Below are 24903 nucleotides of genomic sequence, written 5' to 3'. Positions count from 1 at the left end.
GGCAGGTCTTGCCTGACCAATTTGATTGGATACTATGATGTAGTCACAAAAGAACTGGATGCAGGGAATAACTTTGATATTATATATTTGGATCTTAGAAAGGCTTTTGATACTGTTGCACATGGAAGACTGCTGCACAAATTGGAGCAGTGTGGCATTGGAGGCAAATTGCTGCTATGGATAAGGGGATGGTTGAGTGGCAGAAGACAGAGAGTGGTAATCAATGGACACTGCTCAACGTGGGCTAATGTTATTAGTGGAGTTCCTCAGGGTTCAGTGTTGGGTCCGTTGTTGTTTTCGGTGTTTATGAATGATATTGATGATGGGATATCAATTTTAATGTCCAAGTTTGCAGATGATACAAAGGTTGGCAGGGTTGTTAAGGACACCACTGATGCTATGCTGCTGCAACAGGATCTGGAAAGGTTGAACAGATGGGCTGAGAGGTGGCAAATGAAGTTTAACATTGACAAATGTAAAGTACTACATATGGGAAACAGTAACTCCAGAGCAACGTATCAACTCTGCGGTACTACACTGACAGTGGTGGAGAATGAAAAGGACCTGGGGTAATTGTGCAGGCAGATATGAAGTTCTCTGAGCAGTGCAGACGAGCTGCAAGAGTAGCTCATGGTGTCTTGTCAATGATATACAGGAATTTTTCTAGCAGGGATAAGGAGGTGATTATTCCCTTGTATAAGGCAATGGTTAGGCCACATCTTGAGTACTGTATAAGGTCTGGAGGCCTCATTTCAAGAAGGATGTAGAGCTGCTGGAACGGGTACAGAGAAGGGCAACAAGATTAGTGAATGGAACAAAGGGTTGCTCTTACGAAGAAAGGCTTAAGTTTTGCAAATTACAGAGTCTGGAGACTAGGCACCGGCGAGGTGATCTGATAGAGGTGTATAAGGCTTTGAATGGTTTGAGCATGCTCAATGCCAATGGGATTCTTCATCTTGCTCAGAATAATCACCTGAGAGGGCATAAATTGAAATTGAGGAAGGACGGATGTCGGATAGATGTGCGGAAATTTGCCTTTGGCCAGCGGGTGGTCGGTTGGTGGAACCAACTTCCATCACTTGTTGTTGAAGTTGATAGCCTAAACAAATTTAAAGCTCAACTGGACAGGTATTTCGAAAGAACGGAGGAGTGAAATGGGAGTGGTGTGTGTGTTTTTTTTTTTTTTTTTTGGCTGATGCTGAATAAGCTTGCTTTCTTGCATCATATGCCTCTACTAATGCTAATATAAGACAATATTGAGTTTTAGAAGGATTGAAATCAACTAAGTTGTCTTTGCCCCACTGGAGAATTACCTGGAGATCAGCATTTAAGGAACTGGAAGCGGATATTCGAGAAGTTGAAGCTGATTGAGCAGGGCAAGGTTTTTCAAAATTAAAAGTGGAATGCAATGTGCTATCATCGGCAAAACTATGTATAGGATTTCCAGTCAATGGAAGAAGGTCATTAATATACAAGAAGAAAAGAGTGGCAGAAAGAACTGAATGTTGGGGGACACCAGCATTAGTGGAGAAGTCAGAAGACAGAGAGCCATCTACCATCACCCTCAGTGAGCGATCAGAGAGAAAACTGGATAACGAATTACAAAAAACAGTTGGCAAACCATAAGATGGAAGCTTGTTTAGAAAACCTTTATGCCAACAGTTTTTATCAAACTGTAGGAAGTTTTCTTTTAACCTGTGAGTTGTTCATTATTGGAATAAGTTACTTCCATGGGTAGTTGAGGTTAGCTTGAGCAAATCCATAGGTCAATGTCATATTTACCTACATGAAGAGAGAAATACACAGATAGTTTTCTTTGTTTTATATAATTTATTTATTTTTATTATTTTATTATTGTTTTATTGTTTATTATTATTGTTTTATTGTTTATTTATTTTTATTATTATTTTATTCCTTTTTATTTATTATTTTATTGTTTATTTTATAATTTATCATTATTATTTATTTTATTTTATTTTCTTGGCTAATGTAAGAAAAGCCTGTGGCTTCCTTATACTTATGGCCAATACCAATATAAAATAGCATTTTCGGGGTATCCATTTGCTTTTCAGTGATTTTAATTTTGAAAAATCTCCTTTTTGAGATCTTTCCTTTTGTGTATTTTCAGCACCCTGGTGACATAATATCTTATAATTGCTACTTTGGTTGATTTATAGATTTGTAGATGAAGATAACTCCATTTTCCCATTTTCCATGCATTTCCTGTATACTATTCTTGTGATTATATGGTCATAAATAAATGTTTATTCCCATCATGGCAAGTTGCCAGAGGTTAATTGGGGTTGTGTCTGGTTAACAAGATGTAAAGGAATGATAAAGTCTTTTTTTACTTCTTATTCCATTTTGAAGGTTATATTAGGATGTCAGTGTTATTAAAGGCGAAGATTCGCCATAGATCTTCTTGTTGTTTGTTGTTTGGTTTTTTTAGAAGCATTAGCTACTAAAGCCATATTGCTCTGGAAAATGCAGTGGTCATTCCCTGACCTTTCTGCATCCTCTGTATTTGGTGGTGACGGGCTCGAACCCCAGTCTAATCAAGAAGCGTGTGCTACACACTGCTGCTCCTTCCCACCTGGCTACGGAGGCACCCATAGATCTTCTTAGTCATGATCCCAGATCATCAGGACATCAAACTTATCTTCCCCATAACACAGGAGCTGGTTTTCCAATCGCTAGACATGCACTGTCCAGTTAAAACATTTTGACCACCTACTTAATAGTGAGCATGTTCTCCTCCTCCTCCTCCTCCTCCTCCTCTTGCCACCTGTGTGTACTACTACCACCACTACACAGCTAAGCATGAACCCTATAAGGCCTTCGAATGTTGCAGGGGGGTATGTTGTACTATGGCACCAGGATTGTGTCCCATATATACCAGATCTATCAATCAACATAATCCCAGAGATTTTTTGTGGAATTCACATCCAACAAATTCAGCAGCCAAGGTAGCACTTGGAAGTCAGTTTTGTGTTAGGCTGTGGCATATTTAGGTATCGTTGTAAGGGGGGACATGATGACCATGAATGGGACCTGGTCGTAAGGGGGGGGTTCAAGGCAAAAATGAATGCTTCCTGCGTTCATTTTCTTTAATTTTGAATATTTTGGTTAAGGGGCATCTCTCTCTCTCTGCCCACCCCTGAATACGCTCCTGGTGTTAAGTGAATCACTCTTAAACAATACTGGCAACACAACAAGACACATTATCCTTCTGGAAAACACCTACTTCTGTCATAATGAACAACCATCACTACAAATGGGTGTACCTGATCAGCCACGATGGATAGGTAGCTTTTAGCATTCGGAGTGTGGTCTAGGGGTATGAAGACTCCAAGAGAATCCCAGAAAAAAACATCCCAAATGCCAAAACACTGCCCAGTCCAGTCTCAGCAAATGTGGGGCCCGATTGAAACATGCTAGCGAGGCCCCTTGAAAAATTTAATATTGACCCCTCAGTATTTTGAAATAATGAAAAAAATTAAAAACAATTAATTAATAATTCTATCTTATTTTTATATTACAATTAATTAACAGTTGACCAGACATTTTGATAATATGAACAAAACAGTTATAGGAGGACAAGGGTTTCCTGGGCGGACGTGCCTTTCTGCCGCTCTTGGAACAGAAGTTTTTTCTGATTTATTTTCTGCTTTATTAGTTTAAATTGACATATTAACTTATTTCTAGATTAGCTTTATATTCCTATTTACGGTACTTAAAGTTAAAGTAACTTAGATAGAGATTTGTAGGTATTACTTAGTATCGGAAAGGGTATCAAATCCACGTGTTTACCGTTCATAAACAGCCGCCATTGTTACGTGAAAATTAATCAGTAAAATCTATTAATCTTGTCGAACTTCATTGGCAATTAAATTGTACTTTTAACTATACATATAACCACTTAGGTTACGGAACATAAATAATTAGTAAAAATAAATAATTAATACATAACTTGATACTTAATTACTTGATAATAAATAATTAATACATAACTTGATACGGAAGTTATATAAAGGAATTTCGTAGATAACACTCGTTACTGAAACGCCATACAGCATATCCGGAATTCGATAGCATTAGCTTTGTATAGTATAGTGCATAATATAATATTCTCAATTAATCAGTAGATCTATTAATCTTGTTAAACTTCATTGTCAATTAAATTGTACTTTTAACTATATATATATATAACGACTTAGAGTACAAACGTAACAAATAATTAATATATACTTGATACGGAAGTTATATAAAGGTAACTCGTAGATAACACTCGATACTGAAAAATAAATAAAGCGTTATAACTGTGTTAAGATACAAGTTTAAGGTTTTAATTTTGTTCTGAAATTGTAATTTTATTGACATTTAAATTGAAATCATCACTCTGACCAGAGCAGCAAAGCAAAAGGCTCAAGCTAATGGGAGTGCTGTGACTCAGGGGAGAACTGAGGGGGGCAGTTGCCCTCTGAATCACAGCCTTTTAAGATGCACTGTTTGCTTGATGTTTGCGGAGCAAATGGGTACGGGACATGATACTGCCATGGGGGATGTCTTTGTGTGTGCACGATGCAAGGAGTGCAAGGAAATTAGGCGACAACTAGGCGTTGTTATGGGCCTTTATCAGAGCTTGAAGGACAGGGTGGATGCCCTCGTAGAAACTAAATTGAGGGGCCCATCAAGCTCTCAGCTGCCCACATCAACGCCAGAGCTTGCACTTGGTCATCAGGCAACACAGAGGCAGCCCCCAAGGCAGAATGCCCTGGTCCCACAGGAACTAGTAGTTGTTGGTGACTCTATTGTCAGGGAAACGGGGAACATGCTTTGTAAAAAGGATAGCTGGAATAGGACCAGGGTATGTCTGCCAGGGGCAAAGGTTGATGACGTTGTAGAGCGGATATCATCTTTTAAGGGCATAAAAGGTGATATAGTTGTACACATTGGCACTAATGATATTAAGAGTAGGAGACCAGCGGAATTACTTAACAAGTACAGGTCACTGTTGAAAAAAAGCTGTGAAGTAGGGTTGAATTTGAAAGTGTCTGCAATTCTGCCCAGACACGATAGGAGGGAGTATATGATGAGAGCCTTGTCAATCAATTCGGCCCTGGAAAGATTGTGCAAGGCTCAAGGGGTAGAATTTTTTTTCAGCCTGGAATGTACTTGTTAACAGGAGAGATTGCTTCTACAGGGATGGGATACACTTAAATAGAAAGGGTGCAAGAATATTTGCTGATGCTATCGAGGCAGTGTTAGGTGGGTCGGAAAACTGCTAGCTTGGGGGGAGACAAAGACTAATGGATTAACAGTAGCCACTGGCAGAGGTGAAAGAGATTCTTGCACTGCTTCTATTGGAAGGAGCAGAAGCCTGAAAAACAAGATGCAGGATATTTCAGAGACTGCTGGAAGTCATTGCGGTACAAGTAAACACATGGGTTGTGTTAGGGTAGCTAAGAATAGAAACAGGTGCATGTATACTTGCGTGTACACCAATGCTAGGAGTTTAGTAAATAAATTTGATGAATTTGAGGTATTGCTCAAAACATCAAAGGCAGATATTGTTGGGATATCAGAGACGTGGTGTCACACAGATATAAGGAATGCAGAACTGGAATTTGGGGAGTACAATGTGTATAGAAAGGATAGACAGGACAGGAGGGGAGGAGGGGTTATGCTATTAGTTAAAAAACTCATAAAATCCAAGGAAGTGAAGCCAGTCGACATTGATGGACAGGGCAGTGTCGAGTCAGTTTGGTGTGACATAAGCATAGGGAAATCAAAATTGAGAGTAGGAGTGTGCTATAGGCCTAATGACTCTGATGAGTATAATAAGATACTGTACAGGGAAATAGAATGGGCCAGTAAATCAGAGAGTCTTATAATGGGGGATTTTAATTTCCCAGATATTGACTGGAATTTGTGGGTTGGTCACTCACACACTAGCAAGGCTTTTGTGGATTTATTGGATGATTGTTTTCTACACCAGCATGTTCGGGAGGCAACTAGAGGGAGTAATACTCTTGATCTGATTATCAGTAGTGATTCTTCATGCATTAGGAATCTGCAGATAAAGTAACCACTGGGTGGCAGTGATCACAGTGTGCTGAAATGGGATTTACTCAAGGAGGTAACTACCATCAGAGGTAAAGGGAAGGGTTTTTGCTTTCGTAAAGCGACTATCATGGTCTGAGACAGTATTTAAATTCTATACAGTGGGACCAACTGATGATGTTACCAACAGAAAATTCAAAATGGGAAGCATTCAAGGAACTAATCTTGGAAGCTACCAGGCTTTACATACCAACCAAGAAATATTGTTCAAGGTTTAGGCCTAAATGGCTGTCAGATGAACTAATGAGACATATGGCAGAGAAGAAAAATGCATGGGATACATACAAATTAATGGGTGATATGGAAGCCTATGATAGATATAAGTTGGTCTGTAACCAAGTCACAAAGGAGATTAGGCAGGCAAAGGCAGATTATGAGAAATCCTTGGCAAAGGATGCAAAGAAAAACAGAAAAGAGTTCTTTACCTATTTAAACTCAAGAAGGAAAGGGATGAATCAGATTGGTCCACTGGATGTTGATGGTTCAACAGTTGAGGATCCAGCTCAGGTGGCTAACAATCTAAACGGGTATTTTGCATCTACATTCACACATGAGGAGTTATTCAGGAAGGGAAATGTCGTAGGTGAAGTAAACATTGGCAGTGAGCTAGATGATTTTCTAATAACTGAGAGGAAAGTGGAGGAGAAATTGTTGAGGATAAACATAAAAAAGGCACCCGGGGTGGATGGGATCTATCCAGTTATATTAAATGAGGCAGCAAAGGAAGTAAGCAAACCCCTAGCCATAATTATGAGAGCTTCTTTGGACTCAGGGGAGGTACCCATGGACTGGAGATGTGCAAATGTAACCCCAATTCACAAAGGAGGATCAAAGGCTGACACAAGTAATTATAGACCTGTTAGTTTAACTTCGGTTCCAGGAAAATTAATGAAGGCACTGGTTAAAGAAGCACTGCAGGATCATCTGGACAAGAATTCAGTTATAGCTCAGACACAGCATGGTTTTGTTAAGGGCAGGTCTTGTCTGACCAATTTGATTGGATACTATGATGTAGTCACAAAAGAACTGGATGCAGGGAATAACTTTGATATTATATATTTGGATCTTAGAAAGGCTTTTGATTCTGTTGCGCATGGAAGACTGCTGCACAAATTGGAGAAGTGTGGCATTAGAGGCAAATTGCTGCTATGGATAAAGGGATGGTTGAGTGGCAGAAGACAGAGAGTGATAATCAATGGACACTGCTCAACGTGGACTAATGTTATTAGTGGAGTTCCTCAGGGTTCAGTGTTGGGTCCATTGTTGTTTTCTCTATTTATAAATGATATTGATGATGGTGTATCAGGCTTAATGTCCAAGTTTGCAGACGATACCAAGGTTGGCAGGGTTGTTAAGGACACTACTGATACTATGCTGCTGCAACAGGATCTGGAAAGGTTGAGCAGATGGGCTGAGAGGTGGCAAATGAAGTTTAACATTGACAAATGTAAAGTACTACATATGGGAAACAGTAACCCCAGATCAACGTATCAACTCTGTGGTACTACGCTGACAGTGGTAGAGAATGAAAAGGATCTGGGGGTAATTGTGCAGGCAGATATGAAGTTCTCTGAACAGTGCAGACGAGCTGCAAGAGTAGCTCATGGAGTATTGTCAATGATATACAGGAATTTTTCTAGCAGGGACAGGGATGTGATTATTCCCTTGTATAAGGCATTGGTCAGGCCACACCTTGAGTACTGTATACAGGTCTGGAGGCCTCATTTCAAGAAGGATGTAAAGCAGCTGGAACGAGTACAGAGAAGGGCAACAAGATTAGTGAATGGAACAAAGGGTTGCTCTTACGAAGAAAGGCTTAAGTTTTGAAAATTACAGAGCCTGGAGACTAGGCATCGGCGAGGTGATCTGATAGAGGTGTATAAGGCTTTGAATGGCTTGAGCATGCTCAATGCCGATGGGATTCTTCCTCTTGCTCAGAATAATCAACTGAGAGGGCATAAATTCAAATTGAGGAAGGACAGATGTCGGATAGATGTGCGGAAATTTGCCTTTAGCCAGCGGGCAGTTGGTTTGTGGAATAGACTCCCATCGCTTGTTGTTGAAGTTGATAGCCTAAACAAATTTAAGGCTCAGCTGGACAGGTATTTCGAACGAACGGGTGAAATGGGAATAGTGGTTGTTTTTTTTTTTTTTTTTTGGCTGATGCTGATTAAGCTTGCTTTCTTGCATCATATGCCTCTACTAATGCTAATGCTAAAAACTAATCAGAAGGATATTTTTCTTGCCCTTTTACTGGGCAAGAAAAATATCTTGCCCTTTTATTGGGCAAACCTTCCTCAAAATTTAAATTCCTTGCTTCTTCTATTTCAATGGATAAAATTGAAAAGCTGTTCAGTCTCGGATATGTTTTAATTAATTTTAATCAGGAAAAGCTTTTTTCCCCTGACGCTGCAGTCGCTGGAATCATTAAAAATATTCTTAGCAATATGAATAAATTCAGATATCCAATGGCTCTTTCATTAGTTGCGAGAAATTTTAAAATATTTAAAGAATTTTTGAAGCATGATTCTTGAAGAATTGTTTCAGTGCTTCCATTACATACCTCCACTAGCATATGGCCATCACTATCTGCCACCTTCACAGACTTGACCAATTCATTGCCCTCAATGATTTTGGCATCTGAAAGTGCGATTTCTAAATCTTATAAATTTGATGAATTTGAGGTATTGCTCAAAGCATCAAAGGGGGATATTGTTGGGATATCAGAGACGTGGTGTCACACAGATATAAGGAATGCAGAACTGGAATTTGGGGAGTACAACGTCTACAGAAAGGATAGACAGGATAGGAAGGGAGGAGGGGTTATGCTATTAGTTAAGAAACACATAAAATCCAAGAAAGTGAAGCCAGTTGACATCGCTGGACAGTGCAATGTTGAGTCAGTTTGGTGTGATATAAGCATTGGGAGACCAAATTGAGAGTAGGATTATGCTATAGGCCTAATGACTCTGAAGAGTATAATAAGAAATTGTACAGGGAAATAGAATGGGCCAGTAAATCAGAGAGTCTTATAATGGGGGATTTTAATTTCCCAGATATTGACTGGAATTTATGGTTTGGTCACTCGCACACTAGCAAGGCTTTTGTGGATTTATTGGATGATTGTTTTCTACATCAGCATGTTCGGGAGGCAACTAGAGGGAGTAATACTCTTGATTTGATATACAGTAGTGATTCTTCATGCATTAAGAATCTGCAGATAGAGGAACCACTAGGTGGCAGTGATCACATTGTGCTGAAGTGGGATTTACTCAAAGAGGTAACTACCATCAGGGGTAAAGGGAAGGGTTATTGCTTTCTTAAAGATGACTACGATGGTCTGAGACAGTATTTAAATTCTATACAGTGGGACCAACTGATGATGTTACCAACAGCAAATTCAAAATGGGAAGCATTCAAAGAACTTATCTTGGAAGCTACTAAGCTTTACATACCAACTAAGAAATATTGTTCAAGGTTTAGGCCTAAATGGATGTCAGATGAACTAATGAGACATATGGCAGAGAAGAAAAATGCATGGGATACATATAAATTAACACGTGACACAGAAGCCTATGATAGATATAAGTTGATCTGTAACCAAGTTACAAATAAGGTTAGGCAGGCGAAGGCAGATTACGAGAAATCTTTGGCAAGGGATGCAAAGAAAAACAACAAAGAGTTCTTTACTTATGTAAACTCTAGAAGGAAGGGGATGAATCAGATTGGTCCACTTGATATCGATGGTTCATCCTGCTCAGGTAGCTAAGAAACTAAATGAATATTTTGCATCGACATTCACACATGAAGACTTATTCAGCGAGGGGTATGCCAGAGGTGTATTCAACTCTGGCAGTAAGCTTATGCAGCTCTTGTAATAACTGAGAGTAAAGTGGAGGAGAAATTGTTGAAGATAAACACAAGAAAGGCACCTGGGGTGGACGGGATCTATCCAGTTATATTAAAGGAGGCAGCAAAGGAAGTAAGCAAACCCTTAGCCATAATTATGAGAGCTTCCTTGGACTCGGGGGAGGTACCCATAGACTGGAGATGTGCAAATGTGACCCCAATTCACAAAGGAGGATCAAAGGCTGACACAAGTAATTATAGACCTGTGAGTTTAACCTGTGAGATACTATGCATTGAAATAGATGAATAATGGAGTAGATCAAAGAAGTCTGTCAAGATAAAGTTAGTCATTTCGGATAACACTGCTGAATTTTGTTTGCTTATATTTCGATAAAATTTGTAAATAACAATGGCTATTATGATAAATGACATTTTTTTTATTATTATTATTACAATGCACCTCATCAAAATAATGGAGATTTAGAATACAGTAAGACCTCCATATCCGTGCGGGATATGTTCCAAGACCTACCGTGGATGGCTGAAACCGCAAATATAAGCAAACACCTGCTGACCCCATATATAACGTGATTTTCTTGTTCATACATACAAATAAAGTTTAATTGATAAATTGAACACACAGTATGACATTACCAACATTAAATACGGTAATAATAAAGTACAGCAGACTCTCGATTTACCAAGACTGGATTAACGGGAAAGTGGATTAATCGGGACACTTCAAGACTCCAAATTAAAAAAAAAAAAAATCAACCAGAAATCATAAAATTCAAGTAATAACTAGAATAGGTATAAACAGATATTTTGCAAGTTGTAAATAAGTGACAAGAACCGGCATTATAAGTTGTCATTGGGAGATCAGTGTTCCTATTATCTTGCAATCCCCGCTGTCTTCACACCTACCGCTCAAAACAAAAAAAAAATAGACCAAACGTTTAGTTTGATTTAGTGCGGCGCATTGATTGTTGTGTTCTGTCGCACTGCAAAAGGACAAATTATGTTACATTATTTATGTCAGGCATGTCGGAATTTTTTTTTAATAGTAACTTTTTTTTTTTTGTTTAGAAATCGCAAAAATGATGGGCAAACACAAGAGTTGTGCTTTCAAATTAAACAAAAACTTGAAATTATTTAAAAGTTTGAAAACGGTGCATCCATTAATTAAATGTTTAAAGAACCATTATATGTTGGTGACCAAACCATACACAACATTGTAAAAATAAAGGGAAGCTATTTTATTTAAAATCAACATTGTAAAAAATAAAGGGAAGCTGTTGTTGTTGTTATTTGGTTTTTAGGAGCATTAGCAACTAAGGCCATATTGCTCCGGGATATGCGGTGGTCATTCCTTGACCTTTCCGCATACTCCGTATTTGGTGGTGACGGGCTCGAACCCCGGTCTAATCAAGAAGCATGTGCTACGCACTGCTGCTCCTTCCCACCTGGCTACGGAGGCGCTAAAGGGAAGCATTGTATTGGACACGCGAGTAGTACGTGTTAAGTTTTTTTCGTTTTTTTTTTTTCCGTAGTTAACAGCGGGTAACTGAATCAGCAGATATGGGGGCACAACTGTATAAATTAAAATCAAAAAAGACACATCTGGTGCAAACTCAGAATTGACAAATTTAGTATTGTTATATAAGTTTAATGAAAAAAAACTAATAAATTAAAATTTTAAAACCATTGAACTAATACATTGAATGTATTAAGGTACACTACCAGGAAATATCCAGATCAGTTGCTCAGCTTTTAGCAAACCATTGGAACACATACACCCTAATTTAAGCAGAGCACCAGAACAAATATATACATACATATTTAATATTGGTAGATGATACAAAACAGCAAGCTTATAAAACATCAGCCAGGATCGGAAAAAAAAAAAAAAAAACTTCTCATATCACTGTCCATCCCAAATCCCATACAGTAGTTTGTCTAGTTCTTCCTTGAATTTATTCAAACTACCCATTTCCACAACAACAGACAGATTTCTTCCAATAATCAACTACCTACTGGTGCTGAAGGCAAACTTCTGCACATCTATTCTGTAACCATCCTTCCTCACTTCGAAAGTGTATAGTCTGATCAAGGAAGAGTGCATAAACATTGAGCATCAACATTGCAGTTTAAAGGGCTTGGGCATTTTTTCGTAATGGCATCCTTTTGTTTCCCTCACCAATCTTATTGCCCTTCTCTGCAGATCCATGTTCTTCCTAAAATGAAGCCTCTAGACCTGTATGCAGCACTCATTATGTATCCTAACCACTGCCTTATACAATGTGATATTAACCTTATCCCTCTCTGCTGGCAAAATCTGTGTATATTATTACTAAACCACATGAGCTGGCCTGGCAGCCTGTCTGCACTGCCCAGAGAACTTCATATCAAAGAGTGCAATTACCTCCAAGTCTTTTTCGTTATCTACTGCCCTGAGTGTGGTACCACACAGCTGGTAAGTTAATCTGGGTTTACTGCTACCTATATGCAATACCTTGTATTTGTCAATGTTAAATTTAAACTGCCATATTCTGCCCATATGAAGGGGTATCAGAAAGTTCGTACCTTGACCTAGATTAAACATCAATAGGAAGATGCCATTTTTAATATAAGTTGTCTACATATTCAATAACTAACATGTGAAATTTCATTTCACACCGGAGGTGGAGCACGGAATCTGAGGAAGAACGCTATGGTTGACAAAGTGGAGTATCGAACAGTGGTAAAGTTCCTGCATTTGCAGGGCAAGAAAGCTCAGGAAATTGACGAAGAAATGAAAGCCGTGCCGTATGTGGGCAGAATTGTCCATTCTGGAGTTCCAGTGCGGTCGTACAAGTGTCTTTGATGAGCCAAGAGCAGAAAGACCAACAACATCCACAGACAGTGAGATGGTTGCAAAGGTTGAGCAGCTGGTGCTGAGTGACAGATGTGTGACAATTCATTTCATTGCAAATGCAGTGGAAATTAGTTATGGGTCTGCCCACAGCATTTTACATGACCATCTGCACATGTCTAAGGTCTCCGCACAATGGGTTCTGAGATTGCTGACGCCTTTGCAGAAGCAATGTCAGATGCAATGGTCTCGCCAACTGTTGGATTTGTGTAATGTGGATGTTGAGAACTTTTTTGATCGATTGGTGACAAATGACGAATGCTAGGTATACCAGTATGATCCCGAGACTAAAAACATGTCGAAGCAATGGAAGCACACCTCCTCCCCACTTCCCAAAAAGGCAAAGACCACTCCATCTGTGAAGAAGGTGATGTTGTCCATGTTTTCGGGACAGAAAAGGGGTTAACCTGACAGATTACATACCTCGTGATTCCATACTTATCGGAGAATACTACAGAAATCTTTTGAAAAAGTTACACGATGTTTTGAAGGTGAAAAGCTTCAAAATCAAGGCATTAAACAACTGATCTATAGATGGGAGAAATGTGTTACTATATATGGAGAGGACACAGAAAAGGATTAACGTTCCTGTGAAGTTTCACCTTCCTTGGGCTATTATTTCTAGGTAAGGGTATGAACATTTGGATACCCTCTCATATGTCTAATTATTTTAACAACCCTGCCCCCTTTGTATCATCTGCAAACTTGTACATTAAGCGTAATTTGCCTTAATCAACGTGAATCCCTCAACATGAATTGTTGAGGATTGGATTGATAATGGCTGCAGTTTACCTTAATCAGTATCACTAATAAATGTAGAAAACAAGAGTGTGTCCAGCACTGAACGCTGGAGGACTCGTCACATAAGATCATTAATCCACAAAGAACAGTGTCCGTTGATAACTGCTCTCTACTTTTCACTCTCAACCATTCCTTTATCCATAGCAGCAGCTTGCCCTTAATGCCACATTGCTTCAATTTGTACTGCAGTATTTTGTGTGCAAGTGTATCAAAAGCTTTACTCAGATACAAATACAGTATATGCCAAGTATATGGTATCAGAATTATTTTATGCTTCCAGTTCTTTTGTTATTGCATCATAATATCCAGTCACATTGGTCAGACAAGTCTCCTCTTAACAAATCCATGCTGTGACTGCAGTATAACTGCATGCTTTCTAGATGGTTCTGCATTACTTCTTTAACCAGCGATTCCATTATTTTTCCTGGAACAGACAAGACTTCAGTTATAGCTCAGACACAGCATGATTTTGTTAAGGGAAAGTCTTGCCTGACCAACTTGATTGGATACTATGATGCAGTCACAAAAGAACTGGATGCAGGGAATAACTTTGATATTATATACTTGGATCTTAGAAAGGCTTTTGATACTGTTGCACATGGAAGACTGCTACACAAATTGGAGCAGTGTGACATTGGAGGCAAATTGCTGCTATGGATAAAGGGGTGGTTGAGCGGGAGAAGACAGAGAGTGGTAATCAATGGACACTGCTCATCGTGGACTAATGTTATTAGTGGAGTCCCTCAGGGCTCAGTGTTGGGTCCATTATTGTTTTCTGTATTTATAAATGATATTGATGATGGTATATCAAGCTTAATGTCCAAGTTTGCAGATGATACAAAGGTTGGCAGGGTTGTCAAGGACACTACTGACACTATGCTGCTGCAACAGGATCTGGAAAGGTTGAGCAGATGGGCTGAGAGGTGGCAAATGAAGTTTAACATTGACAAATGTAAAGTACTACACATGAGAAACAGCAACCCCAGAGCAACGTATCAACTCTGTGGTACTACACTGACAGTGGTAGAGAATGAAAGGGACTTGGGGGTCGTTGTGCAGGCAGATATGAAGTTCTCTGAGCAGTGCAGACGGGCTGCAAGAGTAGCTCATGGAGTATTGTCAATGATATACAGGAATTTTTCCAGCAGGAATAAGAGGTGATTATTCCATTGTATAAGGAAATGGTCAGGCCACACCTAGAGTACTGTATACAGGTCTGGAGGCCTCATTTCAAGAAGGATGTAGAGCTGCTGGAACGAGTACAGAGAAGGGCAACAAGATTAGTGAATGGAACAAAGGGGTGCTCTTACGAAGAAAGGCTTAAGTTTTGCAAATTACAGTGTCTGGAGACTAGGCACCAGCGAGGTGATCTGATAGAGGTGTATAAAGCCTTGAATGGTTTAAGCATGCTCAATGCTGATGGGATTCTTCCTCTAGCTCAGAAAAATCACCTGAGAGGGCATAAATTCAAATTGAGGAAAGATATGTAGGATAGACGTGCGGAAATTTGCCTTTAGCCAGCGGGTGGTTGGTTGGTGGAACAGACTTCCATCCCTTGTAGTGGAGGTTGATAGCCTAAATAAATTTAAGGCTCAGCTGGACAGGTATTTTGAACGAACAGAGGGGTGAAGTGGAAGTGGGTTTTTTTTTTTTTTTTTGGCTGATGCTGCATAAGCTTGCTTTCTTGCATCAAATGCCTCTACTAATGCTAATGCTAATGCTAACAGGAAAATCAGTGGAGTCACTGTTTAAAGAAGTTGCAGGTCCGTAATTACTGATGTCACTTTTTGATCCTCATTTGTGAATTGGGGATACATTTGCACATCTCCAGCCCATAGGGACTGTTTTTGAAACCAGAATTTTTTTCTTAGTTATGGCTAAAGGTTTGTTTATCTCATTTGCTTCTTCCCTTAATATAATTGGATATATGCCATTTATCCCAGATGCCTTTTCTTAATGTTCATCTTCATCATCATAGCTTTTTTTTCTTACAACAATTTGCCTTCTTTCCAGTTAGTTATGTGCAAGTTCTAATTTTATCAGATCTTCTCTTAATTTAATTGTGTAATATATTAGTATTTCGGTTATTTCTGTTTTTCAAGAAGAAAACCTAATACATTAGAAAGTTAATATTTGATTTATTTTCATGTCACGTAATTTAAATAACATTAACTGATCAATCAGTATATGTCCATTCTCATGCATTTCTGTTTTTATTTGTGCATCATTCAACAGTGTCTTGATAGAAAAGTGCTATACTCCAGAAAGAGCTTCTGCAATTAGAGAAGGAAGGTGGTAGGAATAAAAAAATGGCTAATCAGTTGTTTATTCAGCTTTTAGATCCTGTCAACAGCAGGTGAAACTTTTTTTTAGTTATGTGTTGTACATCCTGCCAAAATGTTAAAAACTAGTCTTTGTGAATTGAATGCATTCTTTTTAATTTTCACATATCTAAATAAGCCAAGATTGTGTCTTATAAAAATCTAAGAAGGTTATGTGTTTTACATCCTTCCTGAATCTTAAAAATAGTCTTTGTGATTGAATAAATTTGTGTAATGTTCACATATCTAGTAAGCCAAGATATAATATTTGTATAATATTTGTGTTATAAAGTACTAAAAAAGACATTTTGTGTGTTTTCATGTGCAATTCTAGAATTCCAACTTTAAATCTCCAACTCTCCTCTCCCCCCCTTCCCTGGTAAGGCTTCATTTTTAAATGCTTCAAGTTCCATTTAATGATAAGTTAATAACATTGTAGCCAGCCCTAAATCCTTGAGCTTAAATTTGCAGTTTAGACTTTTTTTTTTCATTTATTTTAGGGGCACATTGATTACTTTGATTATAGTGGATTACAGATGTTGGAACTAAAAATTTGTGTGGCTCTGATTTGTATATTGTCTAAGGACATCTTCAGGTGATTTTTTTTTTTTTTTTTTTTTTTCTGATCTGTACATATAGATTTTTATCTTTTGCACTAACGGGTAAGACTCAAAATTTCAGAAGAATTACATACAGTTCCTGGCACTTCCTTTCATTCTGAACCCTGTTTCAGAAAAAAATATATTTTTTTTTTCCATTTATTGTTCTTCATTAATGTTAGGTGTGCAAGATATTGGTGGCATCCTGGTGGCATAAAAGCATCTTCCATGCAAAAAAAAAATATATATATGTATCTGGTTGTGGAGTGGCAGCTTTTATAACTCTATAAATTAGGTTTAGTTGTACAATGCTAGAATGAATATAATAAATAACCTTACTTTCACCTTAACACAATGGCCAATCATGCTCAGACTTTCAGTCTCGTTTGACCTCCCTGTGTCCTGCTGCTTAAACAAATTTGAGTTCTTGTTTTCATTTTGTAACTGATGTATGACTTGGGAAAGTTTTTATTATTGTAAATCATCAAAATGTTTCATGTTTATATAATATTTTTTGAAAATGTTTACAGCTGAAGCTGTTCCTTTTCTAAATTATGCTTTTGTTGAAAATAAGGGGAAAAAAATACTTACTTTTAGGTGGCATTTATTTAGCTAAAAAAAGTTTTTGAAAACAGTTAAAGAATCTTGATTTGACCACCAGAAAAAAAAAAATTTCATGAAAAAGTGCTACTTAGATTGGAAAGAAAATTCTCACTGTGAATATGACATGTTATTTTTAAAGTACTTACAGTATTGTTGTTATGAAAAAATTAATTTTTAGAAATATTCTTTTGTGGACACATTATAAACGTTTCAAGAAGGGTCCTATGATCACCTGAATTAATCCAGCAATGGCTCCAAACAAAACAAAAAAACTTGAAAATTAAAATGGCCATCAAAGTGATGTAAATATGAATTTTAATATTCCTTCAGTATACTTTTGAATTTTTTCTGTGCCCGATTTTTGTTAGAATTTGGGAAGCATGTCCATAAAAAAAATCAAAAAAAAATCAGATCTGAGTTTTAGGTGTTCTGCGTATGCACCAGTTCTAACAATAGGTTTAAGCATTTATTGTGAACACTGCATGTTTGTAGTTAAAATGAAATCACATGTCAGAATAATTACTTCTAGAGGGTTGTATATATCTAATATTAATTTATTTTTGGTTTTGATTTCATATCTTACGTGTTATTGTTTCAGTTTGAAGTGTGTCAATTGAATAATTTGCTGGCATATAAACATAATTGGATTACAAGTTTTTGATTTATGTTTGTGCAATTACTGTTGTTAGTGGATTTCACATTTTGTGCAGCTCATCGTTTAAATGCAATTCTTATTTTAATTTTTATAAACCTTTGTGCCATTTTTTTAGTGTTAGTATACAGCTAGCACAACTTGACATGCCCAGTTAAAATAGTCACTAATAGACCACTGCATGAAATTTCCAAACACATCAGCACTTCAATTCCATGTGCAGCTGTTATTATTGTCCACAGTACTAAAAAAATAAAATAGAAAACCTGTATAATAACATTGTCTTACAGTATTATTGATTTCATTTGCAGATTAGTTGTTCACTTTTATTTGCAAACTGATTTACATAATTATGTGCTTGATTGCAGAAAGTCAAGTGTGAGATAGTGGAAGAAGCAAATACGGCTCACAAATTCTTTAATTTTTTTTTTTTTTTGAGTTTTTATTCTTAAAGTTTTTATCTTAAAGTTTTATTCTTAAATTTTTTATTTTAAAACATATAAAAAATAAATTTTTCCTATATACTCTTAAAAGGTATTCCACAGGATATCTATGTGTGCATTTATGTGCTTATGAAATTATCTACTAGCTGCTGTGATGATTTTTAATTCTGTTTTTTTTTTTTTTTTTTTTTTTTGCAAAAACTTCAAACACAAAAGGTGTTAGAACCTATAGTACTTAATAACATCATGGGTTGAAAAGATGAAACTTACTGACATTAGACTTAAATTCATGTACATATTGTAATTTTCAGGAAATATGTGTGAAGAGAGGCTGTTCCAAAAAACAAAAGTTGAAGGAATAAATGAGAAAAAAATAAAAGTTGGTTCTGTGAGTTTGAAGTTGGACAGTAAAAGGATGCTGATTGGTTGCAGTACATGTTTGGACTGGTTTGGAAGAGAAAGGGGAAATTATAGAAGCCAATTCAAAAGAACAGTGCCCATGGAAGTATCTATAGAAAAGGTATGCAGCATAAGCAGAATGTCTATGAGGCAGACAGTGGAGAGATTTTGTATGAGATGGATCATTAATTAACCTAACTGCCCTCTTTTGAATGGAGTTTAGAAGCACGAGGGAGATTATGGGGCACTACCCCAGATGTGAGAACAATATTCCATGGCAAGGCAGATTTATGATTTGTACAGAGTGAGTAGATATTTAGAAGAAAAGTAAAGGTGAGAATGAAAGAGAAAATCCAGTTTTTTAGATGCAGAGAAAGCAATATTTGTAATGTGATCATGCCAAGAGAGAGAGAGAGAGAGAGAGAGATTAGAATTCAGGATAATCCCTAATAGAAATCTGAGTGTTGTTGAAGATAAGCATAGGAGCAGAAGAATCCTTTTTTGCAAAATATAAGACAGGACTGAGTTTTAGAAAGATTTGAATTAACTAAATCATCAAAGTTTCTGGCGATGACTGACTAACTGGTTAAAATAAATTTATTAAAATAAAAATGATATATACCTAAGATAAAACAGAAATAAAATAAGATAAAAGCGTAAAAATACAATAAGATAAAAGAGTTAAAATATATATAATAAAAGCATTAAAATACATAGAGAGTAGCGTAGCTTTCGAAGCGAAGTGCCTCATCATCAGCTAGTCTGTAAATGGTGTACTTCAGTATATATTGATGGTTACAATAGCACAAGTCAGCTGGATGTGATCATGTATCACGAGTCTGGTATCGGTAAAGGAGATTTATGTACAAGTGATGATCGCCAGTGCTCATCGCACTGCGATACAGTACATTCTGTAATAGAGTGTAAGTGTACTCTCCTCGTCCGATTCATAGTACTATTATTGGTGGATATGTGCACTACACATATCCACCATGAGCGCTAGCGGTAATCACGTGAATAGTTGACGATTTCAATATCCCGTTGGGGATCAAGATTGTGCTGCTCAACCCAATAATGTTCGGCGACTGCGGAGCGTTCAAAATTAGCGGTTCGCAGAGCCACTTCTTGCTAAGAAACCCGATCTTTCAATCTTCTACCAGACTCACCTACATAACACCCCCCACATCTGGACACATAATATGGCATACAGAACCACTCCATAGGAAAGGAGGAACAGGTGTTTTCACCTTAGAAATAATAGATTGTAATTTCCTCCCGGAAGTTGCACACATCGTATATGATGGAGATGCAAAATCCTAACAAGATGTTCCGATACATCTGGATAATAGGGAATGTAGGTGGTAGAGATAAATTGACTGACGCAAGGCGGGTTAGATTGCGTAACAAGTTCGTGAGCCTGAAGCTCACATCTATCTAGAACATGAGTGGATAGCCACAATTTGAAAGCTCCGCCCTAATTTTAGAAATCTCCAATTGCCTGTCACCAGTTGAACTAGAGTGCGTCCAAGTGCGGGAGAATAAAGTGTGAGCAGTGCTACATAAATGAACAGGGGCATGCGTAGAGCCATAATTGGTAAATTGGCCTGCACACATTGGCTTCCTAAAAACGGAAGTTACTAAATGCAAATCCAAAAAAGGAAGTGTATTATCAACCTCTAGTTCAATCGTAAACTGAATGACCGGCGACAGGCAATTGAGATATTGCAGCAGCCCAGTTTCTGATCCCTGGGATGGAATTGCAAAAATATTGTCAACATAATGACACTAGAGAGTGATAGGAATAGGTAAGTTCAAGAAAATCTGACTCTCAAGTCCCTCCATGGTGATATTGGCCACGATAGGACTAACAGGAGCACCCATAGCTGTGCCCTGTATTTGGCAGAACAGAGAGTCATTGAACATGATCGTGACCCCCCCCCCCGTTAAACACAGATTGAGAGCAGTACAAATATCATCCGTAGAGAGCGAGGTTCTATCTCCCAATGTGGTATCCCTGCTCAAAAAACATCTTGCGCAGGCAATAGCCTGTTGTACAGGAACAGAAGTGAACAGAGAAACCACATCAAAGGAGACCATAACCTCGCTCTCAGAAATAATAAAATCTTTAATAATACGCAGAAAATGCATACTACTGGAAACAGTGTAAACAGTTTTCCCAACAAGGGGTGCTAATAATTTGGCAACATGTTTAGAAAGTTCATACGTAGGTGTATGACAACAAGAAACAATGGGCCATAAAGGAACATCATGTTTATGGATCTCTGGAAGTCCATAAAATTGCGGGAGTCGACAACCTGTCACATGAAGCTTCCAGCAGACGTTCTTGGTAATCTTATTAGCTAAAAACCAAGAATGCACAAGTTTATTAACTTTAGATTCCAACTTCTCCAACACTTTCACAGGGGAGTCTTGCACAGTTTCATAAACCTCCTGATCCTGTAATAGAGCAAGGGATTTACGAATATACTCTGAATTGTCCAGGACAACAGTGCGCTGCCCCTTATCTGCAGGCAAAACTACAGGGCCATCCTTGCACAAAGAAGAAAGAGCTTCCCGTTGATATCATCTGAGGTTATTGGTAATAGGCTGGATGTGCTGCAAGATCGAAGCTGTTTTAAAGCAAATTACGTTAGCAGTCTCTTCAGGTAACTTGTCGAGAGATGCTTCCACACCCATAGCCAAATGTGTAATGGGAGGTTTACAAGGAAGGTCCGCAAACTTATTCCTGAGGGTCAAGAGATCATGTTGCTCCTTAGATAATTGTTTGCTACTCAAGTTCAAAACAAACTGCAAGTTATCTCTCATATGTGTGTTACTAGCAGTATATGCTTCTTGTAATAAAGCGTTAAATTTATTCTGCTGACATACACGATACGCTTCAGTCACGCATGGCTTGGGAATGCAAAACATGAACCACTGTAGAAAATATAGCGGGAGGGACCAAACCTTTTAATTCTTGCATGAGCCTGGATTTGTTCGTGATGATCCTTTTCAATTCTTCATGAACACTACCAATCCAGATTCCCAACATTTCCAAAACAAAGCCAAAGCAAGCACGCCTTATACGGTCACAGGAGAACAATTTCTTGAATCGAAAACCCCCGATAATAATACGACGGGCTTTACACCGAAGTGCAAACCATAAATGTTGTCTTATCTGGGCATGTCGGAACATCTAGTTAGGATTTTGTGTCTCCATCACATACGATGTGTGCAACTTCCGGGAATAAAATTACAATCTATTATTTCTAAGGTGAAAACGCCTGTTCCTCCTTTCCTACAGAGTGGTTCTGTATACCATATAATGTGTCCAGATTGTGGGGGGGTGTTATGTAGGTGAGTCTGATAAAAGATTGAAAGATTGGGTTTCTTAGCATGAGGTGGCTCTGCGAACCGCTAATTTTAAACGCTCCACAGTTGCCAAATATTATTGGATTGAGCAGCGCAATCTTGATCCCCATCGAGATATTTAAATTGTTGACTATTCACGTGATTACTCCCAGCACTCATGGCTTGAAGCACTACACATAGCCACCAATAATAGTACTATGAATCGGACGAGGGGAGTACTCTTACACCCTGTTATAGAATGTACTGTATTGCAGTGCAATGAGCACTGGTAATCATCACGTGTATATAAATCTGCTTTACCAACACCAGACTCGTGATAATTAATCACATCCTGAACTGAAGTACATCATTCGCAGACTAGCTGATAAAGAGGCACTTCGCTTCGAAAGCTACTCTCTGTGTATTTTAATGCTTTTATTATATATATTTTAACTCTTTTATCTTATTGTATTTTAATGCTTTTATCTTATTTTATTTGTGTTTTATCTTATGTATATATCATTTTTATTTTAATAAATTTATTGTAACCAGTTATTCGGTTATCGCAAGAAACTTTGATGATATAATACAACCCGACACAGTAGCAGTATATGCTTCTCGTAATAAAGCATTAAATTTATTCTGCTGACGTGCACGATACGCTTCAGTCACACACATGGTTTGGGAACACAAGACATGAACCACTGTAGAAAATATGGGGAGGGGGGACCAAACCTCTTAATTCTTGAATGAGCCTGGATTTGTTTGTTTGGTTTTTTAGGAGCATTAGCAACTAAGGCCATATTGCTCCGGGAAATGCGGTGGTCATTCCCTGACCTTTCCTCATCCTCCATATTTGGTGGTGACGGGCTCGAACCCTGGTCTAATCAAGAAGCATGTGCTACGCACTGCTGCTCCTTCCCACCTGGCTACAGAGGCACCTGGATTTGTTCGTGATGATCCTTTTCAATTCTTGATGAACACTACCGATCCAGATTCCCAACGTTTTCAAACCAAAGCCAAAGCAGGCACACCTCATATGGTCACAGGAGAACGGTTTCTTGAATCTAAAACCCCTGGGAATAATACGATGGGCTTTACACCAATGTGCAAACCATAAATGTTGTCTTATCCGGGCGAATCGGAACATCTTGTCAGGATTTTGCATCTCAATCATATTCAATGTGTGCAACTTCTGGGTGGTGCTTCCGTAGCCAGGTGGCCAGGAGCAGCAGTGTGTAGCACATGCTTCTTGATTAGACCGGCGTTCGAGCCCATGCCCACCAAATACGGAGGATGTGGAAAGGTCAGGGAATGACCACCGCATATCCCCGGAGCAATATGGCCTTAGTTGCTAATGCTCCTAAAAAAAAAACCAAATAACAAACAAAACAAACAAGCAACTTCTGGGCATATCTATTATTTCTAAGGTGAAGACATCTGTTCCTCCTTTCCTATGGAGTGGTTCCATATACCGTATTACGTGTCCGGATTGTGGTGGGGTGTTATGTAAGTGAGTCTGATAGAAGATTGAAAGATTGGGTTTCTTAGCATGAGGTGGCTCTGCGAACTGCTAATTTTGAACACTCCACAGTTGCCAAATATTATTGGATTGAGCAGCGCAATCTTGATCCCCAGTGGGATATTTAAATCATCGACTATTCACGTGATTACTCCCAGCACTCATGGCTTGAAGCACTACACATAGCCACCAATAATAGTACTATGAATCGGATGAGGGGAGTACGCTTACACCCTGTTATAGAATGTACTGTATTGCAGTGCTATGAGCACTGGCGATCACCACGTGTACATAAATCTGCTTTACCAACACCAGACTCGTGATACATGATCATGTCCAGCTGACTTGTGCTATTGTAACCATCAATATATACTGAAGTGCACCATTCGCAAACTAGCTGATGAAGAGGCACTTCGCTTTGCAAGCTACTCTCTATGTATTTTAATGCTTTTATTATATATATTTTAACTCTTTTATCTTATTGTATTTTAATGCTTTTATCTTATTTTATTTCTGTTTTATCTTATGTACATATCATTTTTATTTTAATAAATTTATTGTAACCGGTTAGTCGGTCATCGCAAGAAACTTTGATGAAATAATACAACTCAACGCACAAGGCCTGTTTTCTAATGAAATCTAAGTTATCTTTGCTCCAAAGAATTATCTGGAGATCTGAATTTAAGGAATTGGTAGCAGATATTCAAGAAGTTTAAGCTGTTTGTGCAAGGCAAAGTTTCTCAAAGTGAAAGGTGGAATGCAATGTGCTGTTATCAGCAAAACTATGGATAGGATTTCGAGTCAATGGAAGAATATCAATAATATACAAGAGGAAAAAAGTCAGAGAAAGAACTGATGAACCTTGGGGAACACCAGCATTAATTAAGAAGTTAAAAGACAGAGAGCCATCTACCATCACCTGCAGTGAGCAATCAGAGAAAAAACTTAATACTCAATTAAAAAAAAAATAGTTGGCAAACCATAGGATGGAAGCTTATTTAGAAGAGCTTTATGCTAAACACGATCAAAAACCTTTGAAATATCAAGAGAAACTTCTTGAGTTTCACCAAATTTTTCCATTGAATTCACCCACAGATGGGTAATATAAGCAAGTATATCACTAGTGGATCGACAGTGATGGAATCCATTTTGGCAATCACTGATCAGATGGAAGGTTTCCAGATAGTTTAGGAGTTGGCAGTTGATGCATTTCTCCATTACTGTAGAAAGAGTAGAAGTAAGTGTAATGGGACAATAATTGGATGAGAGGGATTTGTTATCCTTTTAGAAAGAAAAACACCAGTGGAATAAAAGAGTGTAAAAGTGTGA

At 38.0% G+C, this 24903-nt stretch overlaps 2 protein-coding genes across 5 annotated transcripts in view; one reads left to right on the top strand and one right to left on the bottom strand.

The window, feature by feature from the left end:
• Positions 1-16584, top strand: part of LOC150084827 (dehydrogenase/reductase SDR family member 7-like) — a 158580-nt gene extending 141996 nt beyond the window's left edge. For all 4 annotated transcript variants that reach the window (XM_090375573.1, XM_090375574.1, XM_090375572.1 and 1 more), the window contains exon 8: positions 15920-16584. In XM_090375573.1, coding sequence (XP_090231699.1) covers positions 15920-15983 — 64 coding nt within the window. In that variant the 3' untranslated portion in view covers positions 15984-16584. The remainder of the gene's footprint in view (positions 1-15919) is intronic.
• Arv1 (ACAT-related protein required for viability 1) overlaps positions 1-24903 on the bottom strand; it is a 494559-nt gene that overhangs the window by 238677 nt on the left and 230979 nt on the right. The gene's annotated exons all lie outside the window — the stretch shown is intronic.

The sequence above is a fragment of the Mastigoproctus giganteus genome, chromosome 6, assembly GCF_048544385.1.
Source record: "Mastigoproctus giganteus isolate SK-2022 chromosome 6, ASM4854438v1, whole genome shotgun sequence".
Taxonomy (NCBI): Eukaryota; Metazoa; Arthropoda; class Arachnida; order Uropygi; family Thelyphonidae; genus Mastigoproctus; species Mastigoproctus giganteus.
Note: the sequence above shows the minus strand (reverse complement) of the source record. Positions and strands in the feature narration are given on the sequence as shown.